The sequence below is a fragment of the Hydractinia symbiolongicarpus genome, chromosome 7, assembly GCF_029227915.1.
Source record: "Hydractinia symbiolongicarpus strain clone_291-10 chromosome 7, HSymV2.1, whole genome shotgun sequence".
NCBI lineage: Eukaryota > Metazoa > Cnidaria > Hydrozoa > Anthoathecata > Hydractiniidae > Hydractinia > Hydractinia symbiolongicarpus.
In genome coordinates this window covers 14,077,567-14,097,658 of record NC_079881.1, presented here as the reverse complement: position 1 = coordinate 14,097,658, position 20,092 = coordinate 14,077,567, and the positions used below count along the sequence as shown (strand labels likewise).

The 20,092-nt window shown below is 35.6% G+C and overlaps 3 protein-coding genes across 6 annotated transcripts in view; 2 read left to right on the top strand and 1 right to left on the bottom strand.

The window, feature by feature from the left end:
- Window positions 1-3,972: 3,972 nt before the first annotated feature.
- LOC130648961 (WD repeat-containing protein 7-like) overlaps window positions 3,973-20,092 on the bottom strand; it is a 54,920-nt gene continuing 38,800 nt past the window's right edge. For all 4 annotated transcript variants that reach the window (XM_057455112.1, XM_057455113.1, XM_057455114.1 and 1 more), the window contains 12 exons: window positions 18,865-19,060; window positions 18,521-18,781; window positions 17,892-18,370; window positions 17,628-17,790; window positions 17,321-17,505; window positions 16,984-17,146; window positions 16,658-16,843; window positions 16,192-16,535; window positions 15,916-16,125; window positions 15,131-15,213; window positions 4,377-4,581; window positions 3,973-4,277 (listed from right to left, as the gene is read on the bottom strand). In XM_057455112.1, the coding sequence (XP_057311095.1) occupies window positions 4,104-4,277; window positions 4,377-4,581; window positions 15,131-15,213; window positions 15,916-16,125; window positions 16,192-16,535; window positions 16,658-16,843; window positions 16,984-17,146; window positions 17,321-17,505; window positions 17,628-17,790; window positions 17,892-18,370; window positions 18,521-18,781; window positions 18,865-19,060 (2,649 nt within the window). In that variant the 3' untranslated portion in view covers window positions 3,973-4,103. The remainder of the gene's footprint in view (window positions 4,278-4,376; window positions 4,582-15,130; window positions 15,214-15,915; window positions 16,126-16,191; window positions 16,536-16,657; window positions 16,844-16,983; window positions 17,147-17,320; window positions 17,506-17,627; window positions 17,791-17,891; window positions 18,371-18,520; window positions 18,782-18,864; window positions 19,061-20,092) is intronic.
- Window positions 5,694-6,295, top strand: LOC130648971 (DNA ligase 1-like). The gene has a single exon (XM_057455132.1). The coding sequence runs from the start codon at window positions 5,862-5,864 to the stop codon at window positions 6,291-6,293; it is 432 nt and encodes a 143-aa protein (XP_057311115.1). The 5' UTR covers window positions 5,694-5,861; the 3' UTR covers window positions 6,294-6,295.
- Window positions 7,966-9,258, top strand: LOC130648966 (uncharacterized). Its single transcript, XM_057455122.1, has one exon. The coding sequence runs from the start codon at window positions 7,966-7,968 to the stop codon at window positions 9,250-9,252; it is 1,287 nt and encodes a 428-aa protein (XP_057311105.1). The 3' UTR covers window positions 9,253-9,258.

Here is a 20,092-nt window from a genome sequence, read left to right as displayed (position 1 = left end):
AGTTATTTAAATCTAGTTTAAGAACCATGTATGAAAAGCACTGGAAATTCCCAACAATGTTTTTGCAGATTTTCCAAAAGCCTAAATAAGTTTCCCCTGAAAACACATTCTTTACTAAAAGTAGCCCCTTCTTATTTTTTGTTCAGTATGATCTAAAAAATTTTGTTGTTGGGCTTGCATATTCTAAAACAAAAAGGCTTGTTATTTCTCCTGCAAATAGTTTATGTTGTTTTCACAACATGAACTATTTGTAGGATTTCATGAAAGACCCACATATTCCTGAAAGACCCAAATATTAAATAAATGATACAGTGACATTGGAAAAATAAAATATAAATAAATTCTAGCTGAAACAGTAGATAAAATTCTAGATATGATCTGAGCCCTGATAAAAAAGCCAAGGTATATGCAACAGGTGGCAATACAAATTCTTTTAAGTTATTGCAAAAAGTTGGATTATTTTGAGACCACCATACCATATATCTATTGGTGCCGCCCTCTTTTTAGCACTGCCGTCTGATAAGCGCCACATTTATAATTTGGAATACGAAATAAGCTTATTATTATTAGAAAAACAAAAAAGTGACCAAGAACTTTTTTTATTCAAATTCATTTCATTTTTATTGGTCAATTCTTCCAATTCTATCTCTAAATATGGATATTTTTCTTTCTTTTTCAATATGAAGGCACCTCTAAGACAAAAAATTGTTGATTGGGTAATTCAATCTTGGAACAATTGTCTAAACAACTTATCATTGATTCCTGCAGTTCAAATTTAGTGATTGGCGGCAGTAAAGATGAGAAAATTCAATGCTTCAAAAAGGAGCTTGTTCGAACGGGTCAGCAAGGGTATAAGAATTGTTACAATTAATTTTTAAAGAAGCTTCACAATGTAACCTGTTGTAACATATAACATATTTAACGCAAAAGATGCATGCTAGCCTTCTATTAACATTATACAAGAGGACTATGACAATGATGAACAAGTTTACCACCAAAAAAATATTTAAGACAACTTCTTGATAAAGAAAATTTAGAATATTTCTGAAAAGTGGCTAGCTAGTTATGATGGAAAAACCCCTGAAAATACCTGACTATAAAACTATAAAAAAGTTACGGTAGCTACCTAGCTATTAGTAGCCATTTACTCCACAAAATTCAAATATAAAAATATTAAGCCAAAAAATTTACAAATTATTTAAAATAAAAATATACAAGATTTTGTAGAATTGTGAACCAAAAATTAGGTTAAAAGTTTGCTATGTTTACGAAGCTTCAAGACAACCATCTTTACTGAAGTCACAATATTTCATATTAAAATCAACAGGTCCTGCCATATATATGTCTGAATATTTGCCCCAAATCGTTTATCCAGTTAATTAGAATTTTGCACCACCAGAATTGTACCAGAAAATATCTTGGCCAGAGACTTGCGCGTTTTGTAGCAGTTAAAGTGATGCAAAAAATGAAGCTGGTACTGATACCTTTAGCAGGTCAGGTTATAAACACCGCATAATTTTTGTACCAAATAAAGACCGATGCACCTGTGCAATAAACTGATAGGCAAAGGAACACAGGGATTTCACTGCCCCTGTTACAACCAACCCCCAAGACTGATCCAGGGCGTGAAGGGAGAACACGCCACACACTTAAATTCCGGTAAAATATGATAAGGTCCAGCCCCTTTTACAGCAAAACGCTTGCAGGGATACACTTCAATTTTGTTAAACGGGGACTCTAGTAGAAATCACCTTTTTCTTTTTTCTTTAATACGTACTCAGAAAATCACAAGAAATCAAAAAAAAACTTACCTCACTTGTTTTCCTTATTTGAAATTGTTGTACTAGCCTTCGCATATTCAATTTTTTTCTCATAAAAAACAGACAGGCGCGATTTCATTTAGGACTGGACCTGATTATAAATAATGACATCACATTGTGCAGAAAGCTTAAGCGAGCGCAGAGAACGTTCATGTTAAGACCTATAGCTTACATTTAAATCGCTCATTGTATGTAATTTACGTTCAAATCTTTAAAAAAATGGTTAGTTGCTCTGCGTTTCGATGTACCAATTGATCAGAGAAGTGTAAAGAAGTCAGTTTTCACAGAATCCCGTCTGTGCAAAAGAAAGAACTTAGGCAAAATTGGCTCAACAAAATACGTCGTGCAGGTGATCTACCAAGCGATCAAAGATTTTATATTTGTTCGTATCACTTTACAGATATTTCTTTTAAAAGAGATCTCCAGGAAATAAAGTTCCATCTAATGTTGTTTCTCATTTCTTCTCATTTCATTATTTGTACTTATACCCTCAGAGCACAAACAAATAACGTTTTGTGCATTTTTATATTAAATAAAAGAACATTATACCAATTTCCAATACAAACACCGACAAAACAGTTTTCTAGTTACACATGCATCTTTGTAGCGCTCAAGTTTCTATTCTTTGTTTTTCAAAAAAGAAGCTTTTTTGATGGGAGGACCTACCGAATATTTTCAGGGGGTAAATATGCCCATTTTCATCAATCTTTGTTACTGTTTAAGGCTGCATGTAATGCTGATAACCACATATAAATCAGTAGTTTCTGCAAAGCATTTTTGACCTACCATAATCATGAGAATGATTTTTATTTATACAATATTAATACCCCCGTTTTACTAACTTATCACAACACGAACCTTATTCGATCTTTCGATCACGCATTTCAATGGTCCTCCATCACGGAGAATATTTCAACGCTATATAAAATTTGTTTGTATTTGTGTGCAAAAAAGCGTGTGCGGAGGAAATATATTGCTGAACTGGGGCTGTTCATATGGAGGCGGTCTGGCTTGGTTAGGTGGGCTGGCTCGGCTAGCCAGGGTGATTTTCATCTCGTGTTCATATGAAGTTTTTTACATCTCGGTTAGCCGGGATGGAAAAGTTGTTTACATTTCACAAAAGATTCATAAACAATGAAGACAAAAGAATATATTTCGAACTTTAAATAATTGATGAGAATTTTTTTAAATCTATTGTTAATTTCATCTCGCCTAGGCGGGCCTGCCATATGAGCACATTTTTATTTTTCTATGTGTTTCTTAAGAACAGCGAGATCCCGCCTGACCGAGATCTCGGTACAAACAAGCGAGATCTTGGCAAGGCGGGGCTGGCTCAGTTATCATATGAACACATTTTTATTTTTTCATGTTTCTTAATAGCAGCGAGATCCCGCTCAGCCGAGCCAGCCCGGTCAACCGAGCCAGCCCACCTCCATATGAACAGCCCATTATGAAGTAAGAAAGATTTTTTACTGAAGCAAATGATAAAGTTTTTTGACGAAAAGAATGTAAAAAAAAGCAATTAAATATATTTTTTTAAAAAAAATTGCTTTGAGTCAGTAAAAGACACCTCGTCACTTTGCATCATTATTACTTTCTCCCTTGTGAGACACAAGAGGTTCGAAGTCGTATTATGACTGTAGCTTTGTAAGTCTTTCTCATGAAGAGAATTATCTGATTCTAAGTTTTCTAAGTTATAATCTTCGTCATTATCACAGGACGTCTTATCAACGAACAATGTAAACAATAAGTAAACAAACTTTTAGAAGGTGTGCTGCTGGAGCTCACAGACTTTCTGCACGATGTGACGTATGCTTATTTATTCGGACCTAGTCCTCCCGACTTTACGCGACCTCGCAAATTTATTTGTAATTGTAAATGTTTACAGACAGGATTAATTTTTAACAATTGTAAAAGGTTTATTTTGTCATATTTATGTATTGTCTTATTAAAATAACATTTTTATCAAATATTTTTTTTTCACTGGAGTGCCCCTTTAAGTAAAAATTTTGCTGGTGCAAATGCACCAGTACACCACTCCTAAATCCGCCTCTAAAAGGATGCAAACAAAATATTTTTTTAACAATTTAGCACTATGTGTGTTCTTTAGGACTTATGTGAAAAATATGATAAGAATAAACTAAACTTAATATCTTGTAATTTTTATAGATATCTTTTTATAACCTCATTGGCTCATCCAAGACTTCATTTATATATTACACCAGAGAAGAGATGACAGATTTTTTTTGATTTCAGTGTCAGTTGCATTTTTACTTGCAGCATTTATATGGAAAACTTATGTTGGCTACCATCTCCTAGCAGCAAAACCACATTTTTCTTGGTCGTCCATAATATACGAACAGTTTTCATGGCTTGTTGTGTGTCAGGTAACAGTGTTGAATATGATTGGATGCATTTTACAGTAGAACTAAGCATACCAAGAAGACTGGAACTAGTCTAAAAATACATCAAACACATCATCTGGATGTTTTTAACATGACAAAAAAAATAAATCGTACTGTACTCACATTTTACTTTATCACTTACTGTACTCACCTGGTAAAAACTAATCCTTTTATCTTTAAATGAAAACGAAGCAAGCACTTTTCCCTCTGGTGAGAACGCTAGTGCTGTAATAGGACTGTCATGAGCAGGTATTAGTTGGCAACGAGATGATCTCAATTCGTACAGAGCTATATGTCCTAGCCGTGAGCCAACAGCCAAACGGCGAGTGTTGTTACAATAAGCTACCATGCTAAATCTACAAATGAAAAGCAAGTTCTTTTATTTCATATATCAATACTCCAGTTCTATGTAACTGTACCAGGCAGAGTGGATGTGTTCTTTTTCCTTTGAAGTGACCGGAATATTACACCGTATTTCCTCTAAAACGCACCCATTAAAAAATATTCTTGAAATGACAAGGCTTTATTAGAAGAAAAGCCCTTAAAAAGTTTGAGAACGTTTGTTTCAACAGCAGCATTTTTTTATTGCCAAAAACACTAGATTTGCACTTCTGGAACTTCATCATTGTCATTTTTCGTGGATTTTCTTCAAACGGTATTCGTGGATTTACGGTATTCTGACATAGAAGTCCAATAGAACTATTTCAGGTTTGTTGTTACACTCCATTACATGGGAGGGGTGCGTTTAATAGAGGCGCTGATTAATGCAGCCCTTCTTAGAAGAAATAAGGTATTTTATTTGTATTTTTTTGATAGTACAGCACAATAATAATGAATTAGGCTGACGTGAATACATTAAATAGGCTCAGAGAAGTCACCAAATTGCACTTTTAAGTTAGGGGCCTAATGACATGGAAACAAGCAAAAATAACCCAGGGACTACCGGGGAGTAAAATGGGATCAATTTTCTAAAGCTGGATCAACTCACCCATTTTAGAAGAAAAGAATAAATGACATCATTAAAAAAGTTTAAGTGCTAGTTACTGTCGTGAATGTTCTAGATTCACGAATATTTAACAAGACGTGTGACTTTTCACGCAATAATTTTCTCGAACAATCAAACATAGTTCTTTCTTTTGTTATGATATATTGTATTTATGCTAGATAATGCTAAGTCATCATGACTTGTTCATATGAGATAAGCAAAATTTCTTGACAATTCAGCAATTTCGAAGCAGTATAAATAGGAGCTGAATTTGCTTGTAAACAGAATAAAATTTAACGGAGTATAGAATTGAAGTTGTAACAAAGAAGAATTTAAGTAGAAGAAGCATACGAAACGAAAATTATCAAGTCAATTTATTCCACCGCAACATTTGGTAGCAGAGGGTGGTTTTATATATTGGCTTGAAAGAAGAAATAAAAGAAGATTCAGAGAAGACCAAGCAAAGAAGAATTTGAAGAGAATTTTACCTTAAAGAGACAAGTAAACAAGTGATCTTTGAACATTGAGGAGAATTTAATTCATTCATCACAAGAGACATTTTGTTTACAGCAAAGAGAGAAAAATTGTAAACAAATCATAAAAGAAACATCTGGAAAGATCAAGCAAGAAGATCAGATAACAGCAAACACAATGGTACGAGTTACGAAACCAAAGATCGACGGAATAAACAATAGGATTAAAGAGAACATTAAAGAAACTAAAGAATCCTTAGAAGCTGAGAAAAATGAACAAACATTTTATGATCAAGCGACGATATTGAAAGTGAAACTTGAGAGATCGATGGAAAAATTGAATGAACAACTAAAGGAGATAGAGAATCAAGAAACCGAATTTACGACTGAAGAATACGAGGAAACGCAATCAGACGCTGAAGACAAGATAGCAGAACTAGATGCATTACTATTAAGCCACAAAGAAAAGCAAGAAATGGAAATCAAACAAAGAGAATACGAGAAAGAAATGGAGAGACGAATGGAAATGGAACTTAAAGAAAAAGAAAAGCAAATGGAAATCAACGCTGATATCGAGAAAACAAAATTAAAGCTGCAAATGGAAGAGTGAATACAACTAGAAAAAGTCAACCTGGAAAGAATGAAGATAGAAACCGAGTCAAAGGTACATACAGAAAAGATAAAAGCAGAACTCAAAAGAACAGAAATTGAATCAGAATCATCAAAAATCAGCAGAGAATTTGAAATCATTGCAAGCAACATCTACCAAGAATGACACCAATCATCGCACAGGTACAATTCGCTTACCCAAACTGGAGTTAAAGAAATTTGGAGGACAAATCTTAAGATGGCAAGAGTTTTGGGACACATTTGAAGCCACAATTCACAAAAACCCATCACTGCAGCCAATAGACAAATTCAATTATCTACGAGCAGAGCTAGAGAATGAAGCTTTGAAGTCAATAGCTGGACTTGAACTCACGAATGCAAACTACGAAGTAGCTGTAAATATACTGAAAGAGAGATTTGGCAACGAACAGTTAATGATAGACTCACACTACACTCACCTGATGGACATGCCTGCTGCTACTAATAAAGTATCATCCCTTCGCACAACTTACGACACCATCGAGCAACATTTAAGAGCACTGAACGCTTTGGGTGAAGATACCAATCAAAGGCAGATAATATTGATGATCCGGACGAAGCTACCAAAATTTGTACTGGCCAGACTAGAAGAGCGAAAGGATGGAGATCAAAAATGGACTGTGGAACTCCTGAGAAAGTGTTTGAAAGGATTCATTACTGCCCAAGAAGCTGCAGAAAATCAACTCAAGCTGAACTCACCAGACCAAGCGACAGCTAAGACTTACCAACAAAGTCACTACAACCCAAGACCAGTAACTACTAATGAAGCATTGATATCAAATGAGAAAGTGCCCATGAAGAAATGCATCTTTTGTCAAAAACCACATCGGAGTGACCAATGCCGTACCGTAAAATCGTTACCGGAACGCAAAGAGAAGCTCAAAGAAAAATGTTACATTTGTCTGAAATCTAATCACTCAATGAAGAATTGCAGAAATGAAAAACCCTGCTATCATTGCAAGCAGAGACGAAACCATCACAGAAGTTTATGCCCCAGTTTGTTTGAGAATTTAACCAACGACAGCTCCTTAACAGCCAACACAAACTACAAGCACAAAAATTCACAAGAAGAATCATCGCTGTTGTCATCAGAAGAACAAGTCGTCATGCAAACAGCATTGGTGGAAGCAGTTGACCTGGATGAAACAAAAAGACAACCAGTGAGGATCATGCTGGACACCGCAAGTAATCGGACGTATATATCAGAAGAATTAGCAAGCAACCTCGGACTCCGAAAAGAAGGAAGAAGCAACATTTCTGTATTCACATTCAGGTCAAGCAAACCAAGAAATATTGATGCTCCAATTGTAACATTATTACTGAAGTCAAAGGAAGGAAATTCATTCAAAATCAAAGCAAACGTAGTACCAACAATCAGTGGAAACATTCACAGAGTACCAATACCGTTGAAGCACCAATTTGAAATTCAAAGGAAGTTCAAACTTGCAGACACTCTACCAAAACGAGTTGAATCAGCGTCGATTGGACTACTGATCGGAGGAGATTATTATCACGACATCATATCTGCTGAAAAAGTGAAGATTTAAGAAGGACTTTATGTTGTCAAATCCAAATTTGGATGGATTGTTTCAGGAAGGACCCTAAAAGTAGATACGAACAGCAAAGAAAATTCGATGTTTATTATGTCTTATTCACAAGGTAACATTCTTCCTACAACACATCAAACAACAAATGTAGATGATTCGTTAGCAGTATTACCTGACATTGCAGACCTTTGGAAATTGGAAACTATTGGAATAAACTCACTTGAAAATAAGAATTCCGACGATGAAGAAGTTATGAATCATTTTAAAAACACTGTAAAGAGAGACGGAGAAAGATACGAAGTGGCGTGGCCATGGAGAAAGGAAAACATTGCACTACCAGAAAATTATGAACTATGTATTGGAAGATTGAAATCGTTATATAAGAGATTATCAGAGAACCCCGAGGTACTACGAAAATACGACGCCATCATTAAAGACCAGTTGCAAAAAGGAATGATCGAGACACTAGAGGACAATAGTGAAAGAGGAGAGAGGATACACTACATACCGCATCATGCAGTCATCACACCTGAGAAGAATACAACGAAAGTTCGAATCGTTTATGATGCTTCAGCAAAGACAAAGAAATCAAACTTAAGCTTAAACGAATGTCTACATCGCGGGCCTGTCATCCTAGAAGACCTTTGTGGATTGCTGATACGATTCCGTACAAAGAAGATTGGATTAGTTGCAGACATAGAGAAAGCGTTTTTACAAGTTTCTTTACAACCTAAAGAGAGAGACGTAACGAGATTCGTTTGGTTAAAAGACATCAACACTCCACCTTCACCGGACAACCTACAAACCTTCAGATTTTCAAGAGTTCCCTTTGGTATCATCTCAAGCCCTTTTCTACTTGGAGCAACGATAAAACATCACTTGGAAGAAACATCAGATGCAGAAGTAACAGAAGAAGAAGTATCAGAAGTATCAAACATCAGCAAAGACATGTATGTAGACAATCTTATGACTGGAACTAACAGCAATGAAGATGCAATCAATTTATATGAAAACTCTAAAGAAAGTTTCAAAGCAATTGGAATGAACATCAGAGATTGGAAGTCAAACTCAACAACAGTTAACAACGCTTTTCCCGAAAATGATCGACTAGAAGGAACAATGATCAAAGTGCTTGGACTTCAGTGGAATACAGAGAATGATCAATTGATGATAACGACTGAAAAATTCAAGAACCTATCACCAGCAACAACAAAACGACAAGTCCTTACAACGATTGCGTCACTGTTTGACCCGCTCGGATATCTTTCACCATCAACAATAAAGATGCGACTTTTCCTACAGAAACTTTGGGATCAAGATAAAAATTGGGATGATGAGTTAGAGAAAACGACATCGACGAATGGAACCGTATAAAGTCCGATCTAAAAGAATTGTCCGAGATCAAAATCCAAAGATGAATTGGAAGTAAAGATAAACAACTGATGTGCTTCTGTGATGCGTCAAAGGATGCCTACGCGACAGCAATATACCTGAAAACAACAGATGGTTAGAAGACTCAAGTAAATTTGGTATTCTCGAAGTCAAGAGTCGCATCACGCAATAACATGTCAATACCACGACTGGAGCTTTTGGCAGTGCTTATTGGCGTTAGAAGTTTAAATTTTGTATCGAAGGAACTTGGAATCACAAACAGCAAAAAGATTCTATGGACCGATTCACAATGTTGTCTTCATTGGATAAAGAGCAAGAAGCCATTATCCGTCTTCGTGCAGAACAGAATCACAGAAATCATCAACACCAAAGAACTGGAATTTAGATACGTCAACACCACAGACAATCCAGCAGACATGCTAAGTAGAGGAGTGACCAGTAATGAGCTCAAAGGAAGTCAACTATGGTGGAACGAACCAAATTGGCTCAAGGAAAATAGTGATGCATGGCCTACATGGAATATGCCGACAATCGATCAAGAAGTCATACAAGATATCCAATCTGAAATCAAGGGACCGAGTATACTATATGAAACATCTGTAATCACTCAAGACACATCTGAAGTCACATCACCCTTTGGAATAGACGAAACCAGGTATTCATCTCTATCAAAACTTCTAAGAGTTACCGCATACGTTCATCGCTTCATAAAGAAACTGAAGAAAATTAAAGTACCAGAAGAAACAATAAATGCCGAAGAAATTGAAGCAGATCAACTGATTTGGATTAAGTACGTACAAAGGAAACATTTTCTAGAAAACAAGAATGGAGGAATTTCATTGAACAAGAAGGCAATACAAAATCAACTGAATCCAAAAACCGATCAAGATGGTATTGTTAGATGTTATGGAAGATTCAAGCATACTATGTTACCAGAAGAGACAATAACCCCAATACTGTTACCGAGAAGAGAAGCATTCGTTTATCCCCTGATTAAGTCATACCCCATCAAGCTATTTCATGCAGGAGTCAATCATACACTTGCTCACCTGAGAAATAGATTTTGGATATCAAAAGGCCGTGCCGAAGTCAAGTTTATCCTAAGAAGATGTAAAGTTTGCCGCAAGTACCAAGGAGGACCTTTCAAAATGCCACCGATGACACCATGGCCGAAAAATAAAGTAACCCGATCATTACCTTTCGAAAATACCGGATTAGATTATTTTGGACCACTTTTTATCAAGCAGTATCACGCTAAAGAGAAGAAGAAAGTATGGGTATGTTTATTCACGTGCGTCGCTGTGAGGGCCATCCATTTGGAAATGGTGGACGATCTTTCTGCAGAAGAATTTATACAAGCGCTTAGAAGATTCATCGCCAGACGTGGAACACCTAAAGAGATCATTCTAGACAACTCCTCTCAATTCAAACTAGCCAAGTGAACCACAGATATCGTATGGGAGAAGGTTATTCAAGATCCAACAGTACAATCCTACGTCGCTGAACAAAGAATCAAGTGGAATTTTATTGTAGAATTATCACCGTGGATGGGAGGATTTTACGAGCGATTGGTCGGAAGCTGTAAAATGGCATTGAGAAAGTCAATAGGAAAGAAATGTTTAACTATGATACAATTACAAACATTTCTAACTGAAACCGAAGCTGTACTCAATTCGAGACTGTTAGTATAAATCGGAGAAGAATTAAACGATGGGACAACAATTACACCTGCACACTTCTTATCGCCCAACACGAAAACAGGAACTCCTCAGTTAGGAACAGAAGAGGAGATCGTAGATCCTGACTACCAAGAAAATATTACATCGAAAGATATACTTTTGAATACATGGAAGAAAGGACAGAACATTCTTGAATCCTTCTGGAAAACATGGAGAAACGACTATCTGTTGAATTTACGAGAAAGATCACAGATCAACCTGAAGGCTCGACGAATCAAATCATACGACCAACCAAACGTTGGAAGTGTAGTACAGATCAAAGAAGATTTACCAAGAGGATCATGGAAGATTGCAAAGATCACAGAGCTGATTCCGAATAGTGACGGAAACATCAGAGCCGCAAGAATATTATTACCGAATAAAAACATTATCACTCGACCTTTAAACTTACTGTACCCCCTCGAATGCAACAACGAAGAGACAGAAACGAAAAACGAAACAGTCGAGAAATCTAATGAAACGAACAATAAGAATCTAGAAGAAATCAATACATTTAAACGTACGCCAAGAAAAGTAGCAATACAGGCTGAATTTTCGGACAGTATTTAACGGATGATTAGGACATTCACTCTTTGGTGGGAATGTCGTGAACGTTCTAGATTCACGAATATTTAACAAGACGTGTGACTTTTCACGCAATAATTTTCTCGAACAATCGAACATAGTTCTTTCTTTTGTTATGATATATTGTATTTATGCTAAATAATGCTAAGTCATCATGACTTGTTGATATGAGATAAGCAAAATTTCTTGACGATTCAGCAATTTCGAAGCAGTATAAATAGGAGCTGAATTTGCTTGTAAACAGAATAAAATTTAACGGAGTATAGAATTGAAGTTGTAACAAAGAAGAATTTAAGTAGAAGAAGCATACGAAACGAAAATTATCAAGTCAATTTATTCCACCGCAACAGTTACTGCACGTTGTTGAGTCAATATAGCGCACAATTTTCAAGTTTTAAAACTTACAGCACCCTTCTCAAAATTGGATTAACCATTAAAGTTGTAACAAGTTAAAGAGAAATCCCGCCTGCCTACCCACCGTTCAAAAGTTTATAAAAAATAACAAGGTGATTGCCTTACTTTAAGCTTAGAAATATGCCTTTTCTATACAGCTTCATTTTAGAAAATAGGTAAATGAAACTAACCCTATTTGGCTACGAGGTACCAAAGATTTTTTATCCTTGAAAAGGACATTCTATAAGTAAAACTTGCACTTAAATCAGTAGAAAAAAAGTGAATACCTACCGATTGCTTATTGTTTCTCTTATCTTATGTACACATACTTTTTGATGATATAAAAAATATTATTGATCTTAAAAGAGTGTAATAAAGATGTAATATTCCCATCAAAATAATGCTAATTGTTAGCTAAGTTAAAGCTGTTGTCTAGCAGAGAAGCCATAGAGGTATATTAATAAGCAAGAGGATAGGTTAAATTCGATATTTTTAAAACTGATCTTATTAGAGAAGCCACTGGGCATATTGCTAAGGAGAATTGGGTCAGATATGCTTCATATTTATTTCCTTTGGTCGACTCTTTAACTTTGGAGTTCTCAGATATTTTGAGAGTTACAAAATTACAGCAGCAAACTTGTTTCGGTAAGTTATTTTAAACTTTTTATTGTTTTATGCCTTCGTGTTTACCTTTTCCTAGGTGAAGAGGAGGAGGAGGTGAAGAAATTTCTAAAAAAAATCTTTCTCATGTGTATCGCTGGGGCAATTGATGACATCATCAAAATTGTTTTCTAGCCTGAGTGTTTTTTCCCACGGGCCTAATAAAATACATAATATGGTAACTCTTTAATGTGCAAGACGAATATGTTCATTTTCCTTTGAAGTCCCTGAAAAGTTATGTGTAAATTGTAAACTTATAGACGTTATGTAATTATGTGAATGCAATATAGACATTAAATGTTAACATTAGAAAATATTTCTGTAACCACCACTTGTTTGTCGAAAGCACATGATCCTATGCATTCTCTTGACAAGCTCTTTACATAAGAGGCAACAGGTTTCTGAATTTGTAGAAATATTTTTGAATCTGAATGAGCTAATCACGCCATTACAAATACTTTAAATCCTTATATGTCCTTAACTGATTGAGAAAAGCGGTTCATTCTAACCAATATGTTGATCAATGTTTCAAAAGCCCTACACGATGCAGAGAACAGCCCCACAAATCTCTGATTATTTATAAGAATGGATCATTGATGACGTTGCCAAAGTATATCCACATAACTGTTTGGCACCTGCAAGAAGTGGATATTTCTAAGTGTGTGTGTGTGTCTAACGGGCAAAGTGAATATGATCATTTTCCATTGATGCTATTGGAAAAAAGGGGTAAACATCATTCATCATTCTCGGCTGAACGTCCGCTTTCCATGCTATGGGTTGGATGGGGTATATTAATGACCCTCTTCCAATCTGATCTAGATTGTGTTAGATCTAAACTCAACTTCCTCTGTATGTCCTTATAACCTCCTGCCAAGTCTTTCTCAGTCTGCCTCTGGGCTTTGCCTCAGGAACTATCAAGTCTCTACACTTTCTTACCCAATTATCCTCCTCCATTCTTTCCAAGTGCCCCATCTAATTTAATCTTCTTATCTGGACAACATCTTTAGGTACATCCTTAGGTACATCCTTAGGTACTTAGCCTGCTTCTTAGCTCATCTAAACTCTTTTCGTCTCTCAGACTGGCGTTACACATCCACCTAACCATTCTCATATCATTCCTTTCTAAACGATCAAGATCTTCCTGCTTCACTGCCCATGTCTCACTACCGTACAACATAACACTTCTTACACAGGCCTCATACAACCTACTTTTTAACTCAATTGACAAGACTCTGCTAGTCAACAAAGGAAGTAACTCTCTGAACTTTTTCCAAGCAGAACCTATCCTGTAAGTAACACTTCTTTCAACACCCCCTTCACTGCCCAACATATCACCCAAGTAACAGAAGTTCTCAACTATCTCTAACGAGCCACTGTTGTACATCATTGAAGCTGGAAATACTTCATTCTCTATAATCTCGCCTTTGCAACGCTTGGATACAAAACTGAATGTCAGCTCTAAACCTTCCACCAATACTACTGCACTTATTATGTACCCAATGCTTGCAAGTCTGACAGAAAATTGAGTTACTACCAACCCCTTTCCTACAAAATCCACAAGGCCACTTTCCAACTACAAGGTCACACTTGGCTGCAATGCTACTAATCATGACTTTAGACATAATTTATAGATATAAAAATATTACATTTTAAATAGATTTTGCGAAAAACATTCTTTAACATTAGGTTAATCTAATACACTAATAAGCTCTTTCTGTCTGACTGTTACAACATGCATTATATCTTATATCTATAATATAATAACCGTATAATGTCTATCTGTCACACAAAATGGTACTGGAAGAATTGAGACAACCAAAACGGTATAAAAAAGGACGGAATCCGTGGATTTTTCCATCATTGAGTAGTTGGCTCTGACGTTATAACATTAGGTCAACTTTATTAAAATTGGATTAGTGAAGCTATTACAGTTCCTTTTAACTTTCAGGCTAAATAATCTGGTCTAAATCATATCATTTGTTTAAAGCACATGATCATATAATTTACTTTAATTCTACATAAGAAAAGAAACTGTTAAACAAGTTTTTGTTCTTTTTGCTATCGTAAAGGTAATTGCTGACGTCATCAAAATCTCTAAAATTAGGTGCATTATCCATTGTTCTTATGACTAAGTCGGTTTTCCCTGGAGCCATCTCATTCACTATTTGGTGAGGAACAAAAAGCATAGCATGCACTCCGAGAACAGATTAGCACAGGTATAAATGAGACTTTGCAATTAAGCTTAAATTTTAGATAAGGCTAAACGCAAAGATGCTGTAGTAAAGCAAAAAATCGATAAATAAGAGTTTTAATTTGCACAAATTTATGTCGAAAAATATATGCAGGATTATTTTTAGAGATACCGAGCTGGAATATATCCATATAACCCTCTAGTATTTTAAGTTCCACATTATTATTTTCATGCCTTCGTTCTTTTGAAAGGTGCAAACCCACCCCTACGTCTTCTAATGTAGTATAATAATACCTAAAAATACTTGACTCACTTGAAAATGGAAGGGAAAACTTCTGTCAATCCTCGATCTTTCATAACTTTAAAGTCCAACATGTGCACAATAATATCAACTACCTAAACATTACGCAGAACAAAAATTATTGAGAGCCTTCACTTATTTATAAAATTTAATTTATTTATTAAAATAAATATGCAAATACAGAAAACTAGAACAGAAATCAAAGTGGTTGCTAAAATAACTGAACAAGTGCCCTCTAATGAATTAAGGATTTTTGTCTGCTTAAAAGAGGTGTGACTTAAAATCTCCCAAAATTTCCCAAACACCCTTTTTCTTCTTTATGAAAGGAAAGTATAAAATGGCTAAGGGAAAAAGGAATCATTTGTTTATCCATCTGATAAATAAGAAAAGGTCTAATTTGCAAAAACAAGAATTGGGGATACAAATTAGAAGTCCCTTGCAATACCTGTTTGACCGGGGTGTCTACTAAGTTTTCAACACTTTCGATATCTCCACTCATTCTTTAGCTTTTTACTTAAAAAAAACATTTTTTGCTCTAGGACATTCAAACTTACGGAAAGGAAAGTAACAAATATGTTGAATAAACCGCATGTTACTAGAAGACAAAGTATCATGCCCTGTGACAGTTTGGAGATTCCGTTGCATAACTGCTCCTAATTATACGATTCGCTGCATGCTAATTTTTTAGTTTAAAGATTTATTTCAAAAAGGGTTTGAGAAAACAACATGATGGTAGGTTAACATTAGTGAAGCATGTGTTTGTGAAAAAACATTTTTGAAAAACAGGAACAACAAACCTCTACAATAAACTCAATGACTTGTTGTTGGTTTTTTTCAATCATAAGTTCCATGACACGAAGTATCTCACTGCATGCGTTATGTAGCGCATGTGATACTTGCGACTCTCCAGACACTGGTGGTTGATGCCGAACATGTGAATAGACAGCGATTGCAGCTGGTGATGGTTGCGTGAATGACATTGATGACGTTGCGACATGTCGTGCAACCTATTGTAAAATGAAAAATGTAAAAGTCAGTTTACTATACTGAAGACAACAACAACAATTTTTAACCTCTTTAGCTAATGTTGTGATGCATGCAGATGGTCGTGCTGTTGCAATCAGTGATAATGAATGTTTGGCTGATCGGTGAAGATCTTTTGCAGCTGTTACAGAAAAGCCACGACTCTTTTCGTTTTGTAAGCGAGACTCTATGTCTGCACACAACTCAAATAAACCAAGCAAAACGTGTGAAACATCAATATGTGGCTCCCATAATGCAAAACCCCGGCCAATCAAATCGATTGCTGCTCTTCTGATGGCACTATATGCTGGCGTTTTTGATGATTGTCGTTGTAGCAATAATGTAGTAAGCGCCTTAGCTGTATTTCTCACAACAGTAACATCCATACATCCCTCTAAATACCAAAATAATTCAGCATATAATATAACCTCATAGCAACACAAAATAAATAGGTAATCTACTTGCTTTAAAGAAACCTACTAGACATATAAATTCGAAGCAGATGTTGTGACGAACCTGACACTTTTGAATCTCGGTTCACTGGATCCACTTCTTTTTGAAACTCTGCCCCAATAACACCTAACATAATAATAGCAGTAGCATGACGTAATTTAATGTCACTGGACACCATTTTTCTTGTCGTCATCATAACCATGGCAATATCAGGTCGGTCTTCTTCTGCACTAACAAAAACTGTTTTTTCTACAAAAATAAAAGAACAATCTTCACTATATCCAGCACATTGGCTTCCATTTGCATGCAGACTGAAATCATGTCAATAATTGGGTATTTTTTACAAACAAACATAAAAACACATTGCACAAAAAAAGTTAGGTGTGTACCATCTTCATTGTTCATGTACTGCTCTAAATCCTCAAATCCAAAATCTGCAGAATCGAAATCCTGTGGTAGATGAGGAGACCAAGCTTCAATCAATTGTTTGCGACCATTTTGACCAATTCTTCTTAACTCAGCAAGAAGTATAGCTTGTGCGGCCTCACGTATCTAAAAGAAAAATGCAAATTAAAACACTGTTAACTTAACTAGATAACTTAAAAGAGCCAAAGTTTCAACGCACAGTTAAGTAACAGGGGATTGCATCATTAAACTTATGTAGCACTGTTTTAGAAAGAAATGAAAAAATTTAACTTACAAAGTTAGGTTGCATAAAAGCATTACCTCTAAGCATCTATCTTGCCACCTTCTTGCAAGTATGTGCAACAGTGGTGGTCTGTATTTTAACCCCTTCATTGCATCAGGAAGCGTGCAACAATGTAGAGCAGCCAGCAAACTCCAGCCTGCTTTGATTTCACTTCGAATCATGCTGCCACTACGTAATAATTCTGGTGGATGGAGATCACTAGCTGTGTGTAGAAGGAAATAAAACCTTTTCAATCATTTTATGTGATGCCTTATTACATTCCCACAAAAAAACTAAAAAAACATTATTATAATAAGTAATAATGCTGTGGTGAAACGTTTTTACCTTGCAAAGATTCAGCAGTGAAGCTGACATAGTTCATACTCATCAAAGTGTTAGTTACAGCAACAATGCTGACAAGATGTTGTGTTGTGATAGAAGAAGAGAGTTGCCAATGAGCATTGTAGTAAACCTTCTCTTCATCAGTTTCTATGTCATCCACATTTGCCTTAAAAAACAATTTTTTTGTAAAATTGTACCAAAAAAACACATTTTAATTTATCTACTCATAATGACAATATAATGCAAAATTCTAAAACATTTACGAACCTGTGCTAGGTTTCCTCCAGCCTCTAACACACCTGCAATGAGATCTTCCTGACCAAATATATACCAACCTGGCAACATAAGGGTAAGTCTCCCTCTTGTTAACAATCCAAAAGATAACGGCTTAACTGGTTTCAACATACCCAATTTAGAAATGCACAGATTATCTAAATTTGGATCCAGTCCCCAGCCATGAATGCAAGACAACAGTAGTTGAGCAATTTCGTAGGACCTACAACCTAAATCTCCAGAAAGAGATTTTCTTTCTTCTGTAATCTGGTTTTGCAAGACATTTGGGTAATGTTTGGGATTCGCTGGGGAGTCTTTCTGAGCAAAATAATTAGCTTCTTCAGACAGTAGCTGTTTAATCAGTGCTTCTGGATCCAAAAGTATGACATAGATGTCAGGGTCATTCGTACTTGTTCTTAAGGCACACACGCGCACTGGCGGAAGAGGAGGTACCGGCTTCTGATGTTCCCCTTCTGTGAAAATAAAAATACTTCACACATGACAAACTTTAAATATCTTTCATATTACATATTATTCAATAGCATACATCTTTACTAAGCTTAAAAGATTACTTCCTGAGAATATTTATTTACAACACATTTTTTTAAAGAAATTAAACTTACTTTGTTGTTTTGCATGGTTTTGCAGTTTATGACTACTAGTAACGTGGTGATGTAGTGCAGCCATTCTACTTCTCATTCTTTTCATTACTAGTGGAGTTTTAATATCAATCGGCAGCTGATGTGCCATGTCTGTTAAATGATGATGTAGTCTAAACTTGCGTTGATGTTCGCGAACCGCTTGGGATGGGGCAGAAGTTTCTTCGTTACAAAATTCAAGAATTTCTAAAGCTACAGCACCAGCCACACATCTATCAAGATGACCTACAAAATTAGAACATACTACATGGCGTAACAAGCTCCTACAATAATGAGACATACAGACGAACTGACAAGGCCAGTCAAACCTGTTTCCATTTGCCAAACATACACAGATCCATCAGAACATCCAACAACCATAAAATCATCTTTTACTCTCCATCGTATTGTTTCCACAGGAAACGTATGGCGACTTGCTAAGAGAACAACTTTGCGTTCCCTTAATCCAACAACCGCAACAGAGTGGTCTTGACCAACAGAACAAATACACGACATAAAACGTGTCTAAAAAAAATCTTTATATAAACCTTGATTGCCATTACGTTGCCAGTACAAACAGTAATTGCATAGACACATAATGCTGGTGATTATTATAATGGACATAAGAATGACAAAAATGCTGTTACCTTGCACTAAAGGCTGAAGAAACAGACAATTCTTTTTGCAATTTTAAAAGCTACCATAATGGAATATATTTTTGTGAGAATTTACTTCTGCAATTTCTTAAATCGCAATTTTAATTTTTTTAAAAATTTTGTCAGAATTTAATTTTGCGAATTTTCAATACATTTTGCGATAATTTATTTGAGTGAATACCGAATTTACGTAATTTGCACACATAAAGGGATCCCGAGGTACTATTACAAGTTAGACTCACCTGAAAGACTTGCATGAGAAATTCCAATGAAATATCTACTTTTTGGTAAAAGTTCCTGTAACCCCAGATATTTGTCTTTCTTGCCACCTTGACGGCGGCTTTAATCTTCTTGTTCGTTAAAAATTCCAAACCAGCTCTATTCCTTTTTATGGCACCTGACCCTGTTATGTAACATTTATATACTATTCAAATTAATGACTTTCAGTCTCTAGAATTAATGACTTTCATAGCCAAAAACAATTAATATGCCTTCACAACAAATTTTAAAAAATTCTACGTAATTTTCAAATCGATCTTTGTATCAATGATTTTTGTTGTTTTTTTGAAAATAATTCAACATGATATACTAGTTGTCTAAGCAATACATCATTATCATCATCATTCTCGGCTTAACGTCTGTTTTCCATGCTAGCTTGGGTTGGACGGGGTATATTAATGACCCTCTTCCAATCTGATCTAGACTGTGTTAGATCTAAACTCAACTTCCTCTGTATCAAGTCTGTCCTTATAACCTCCTGCCAAGTCTTTCTCGGTCTGCCTCTGGGCATTTCTTACCCAATTATCCTCCTCCATTCTTTCCAAGTGCCCCAGCCAATTTAATCTTCTTATCTGGATAACATCTTTAATTCTACGGAGACTTAGCCTGCTTCTTAGCTCAT

Excerpts from the sequence above, each read along its gene's own strand:
- LOC130648971 (XM_057455132.1), top strand. The coding sequence starts at position 5,862 with ATGGTACGAGTTACGAAACCAAAGATCGACGGAATAAACAATAGGATT.
- LOC130648966 (XM_057455122.1), top strand. The coding sequence starts at position 7,966 with ATGTTTATTATGTCTTATTCACAAGGTAACATTCTTCCTACAACACAT.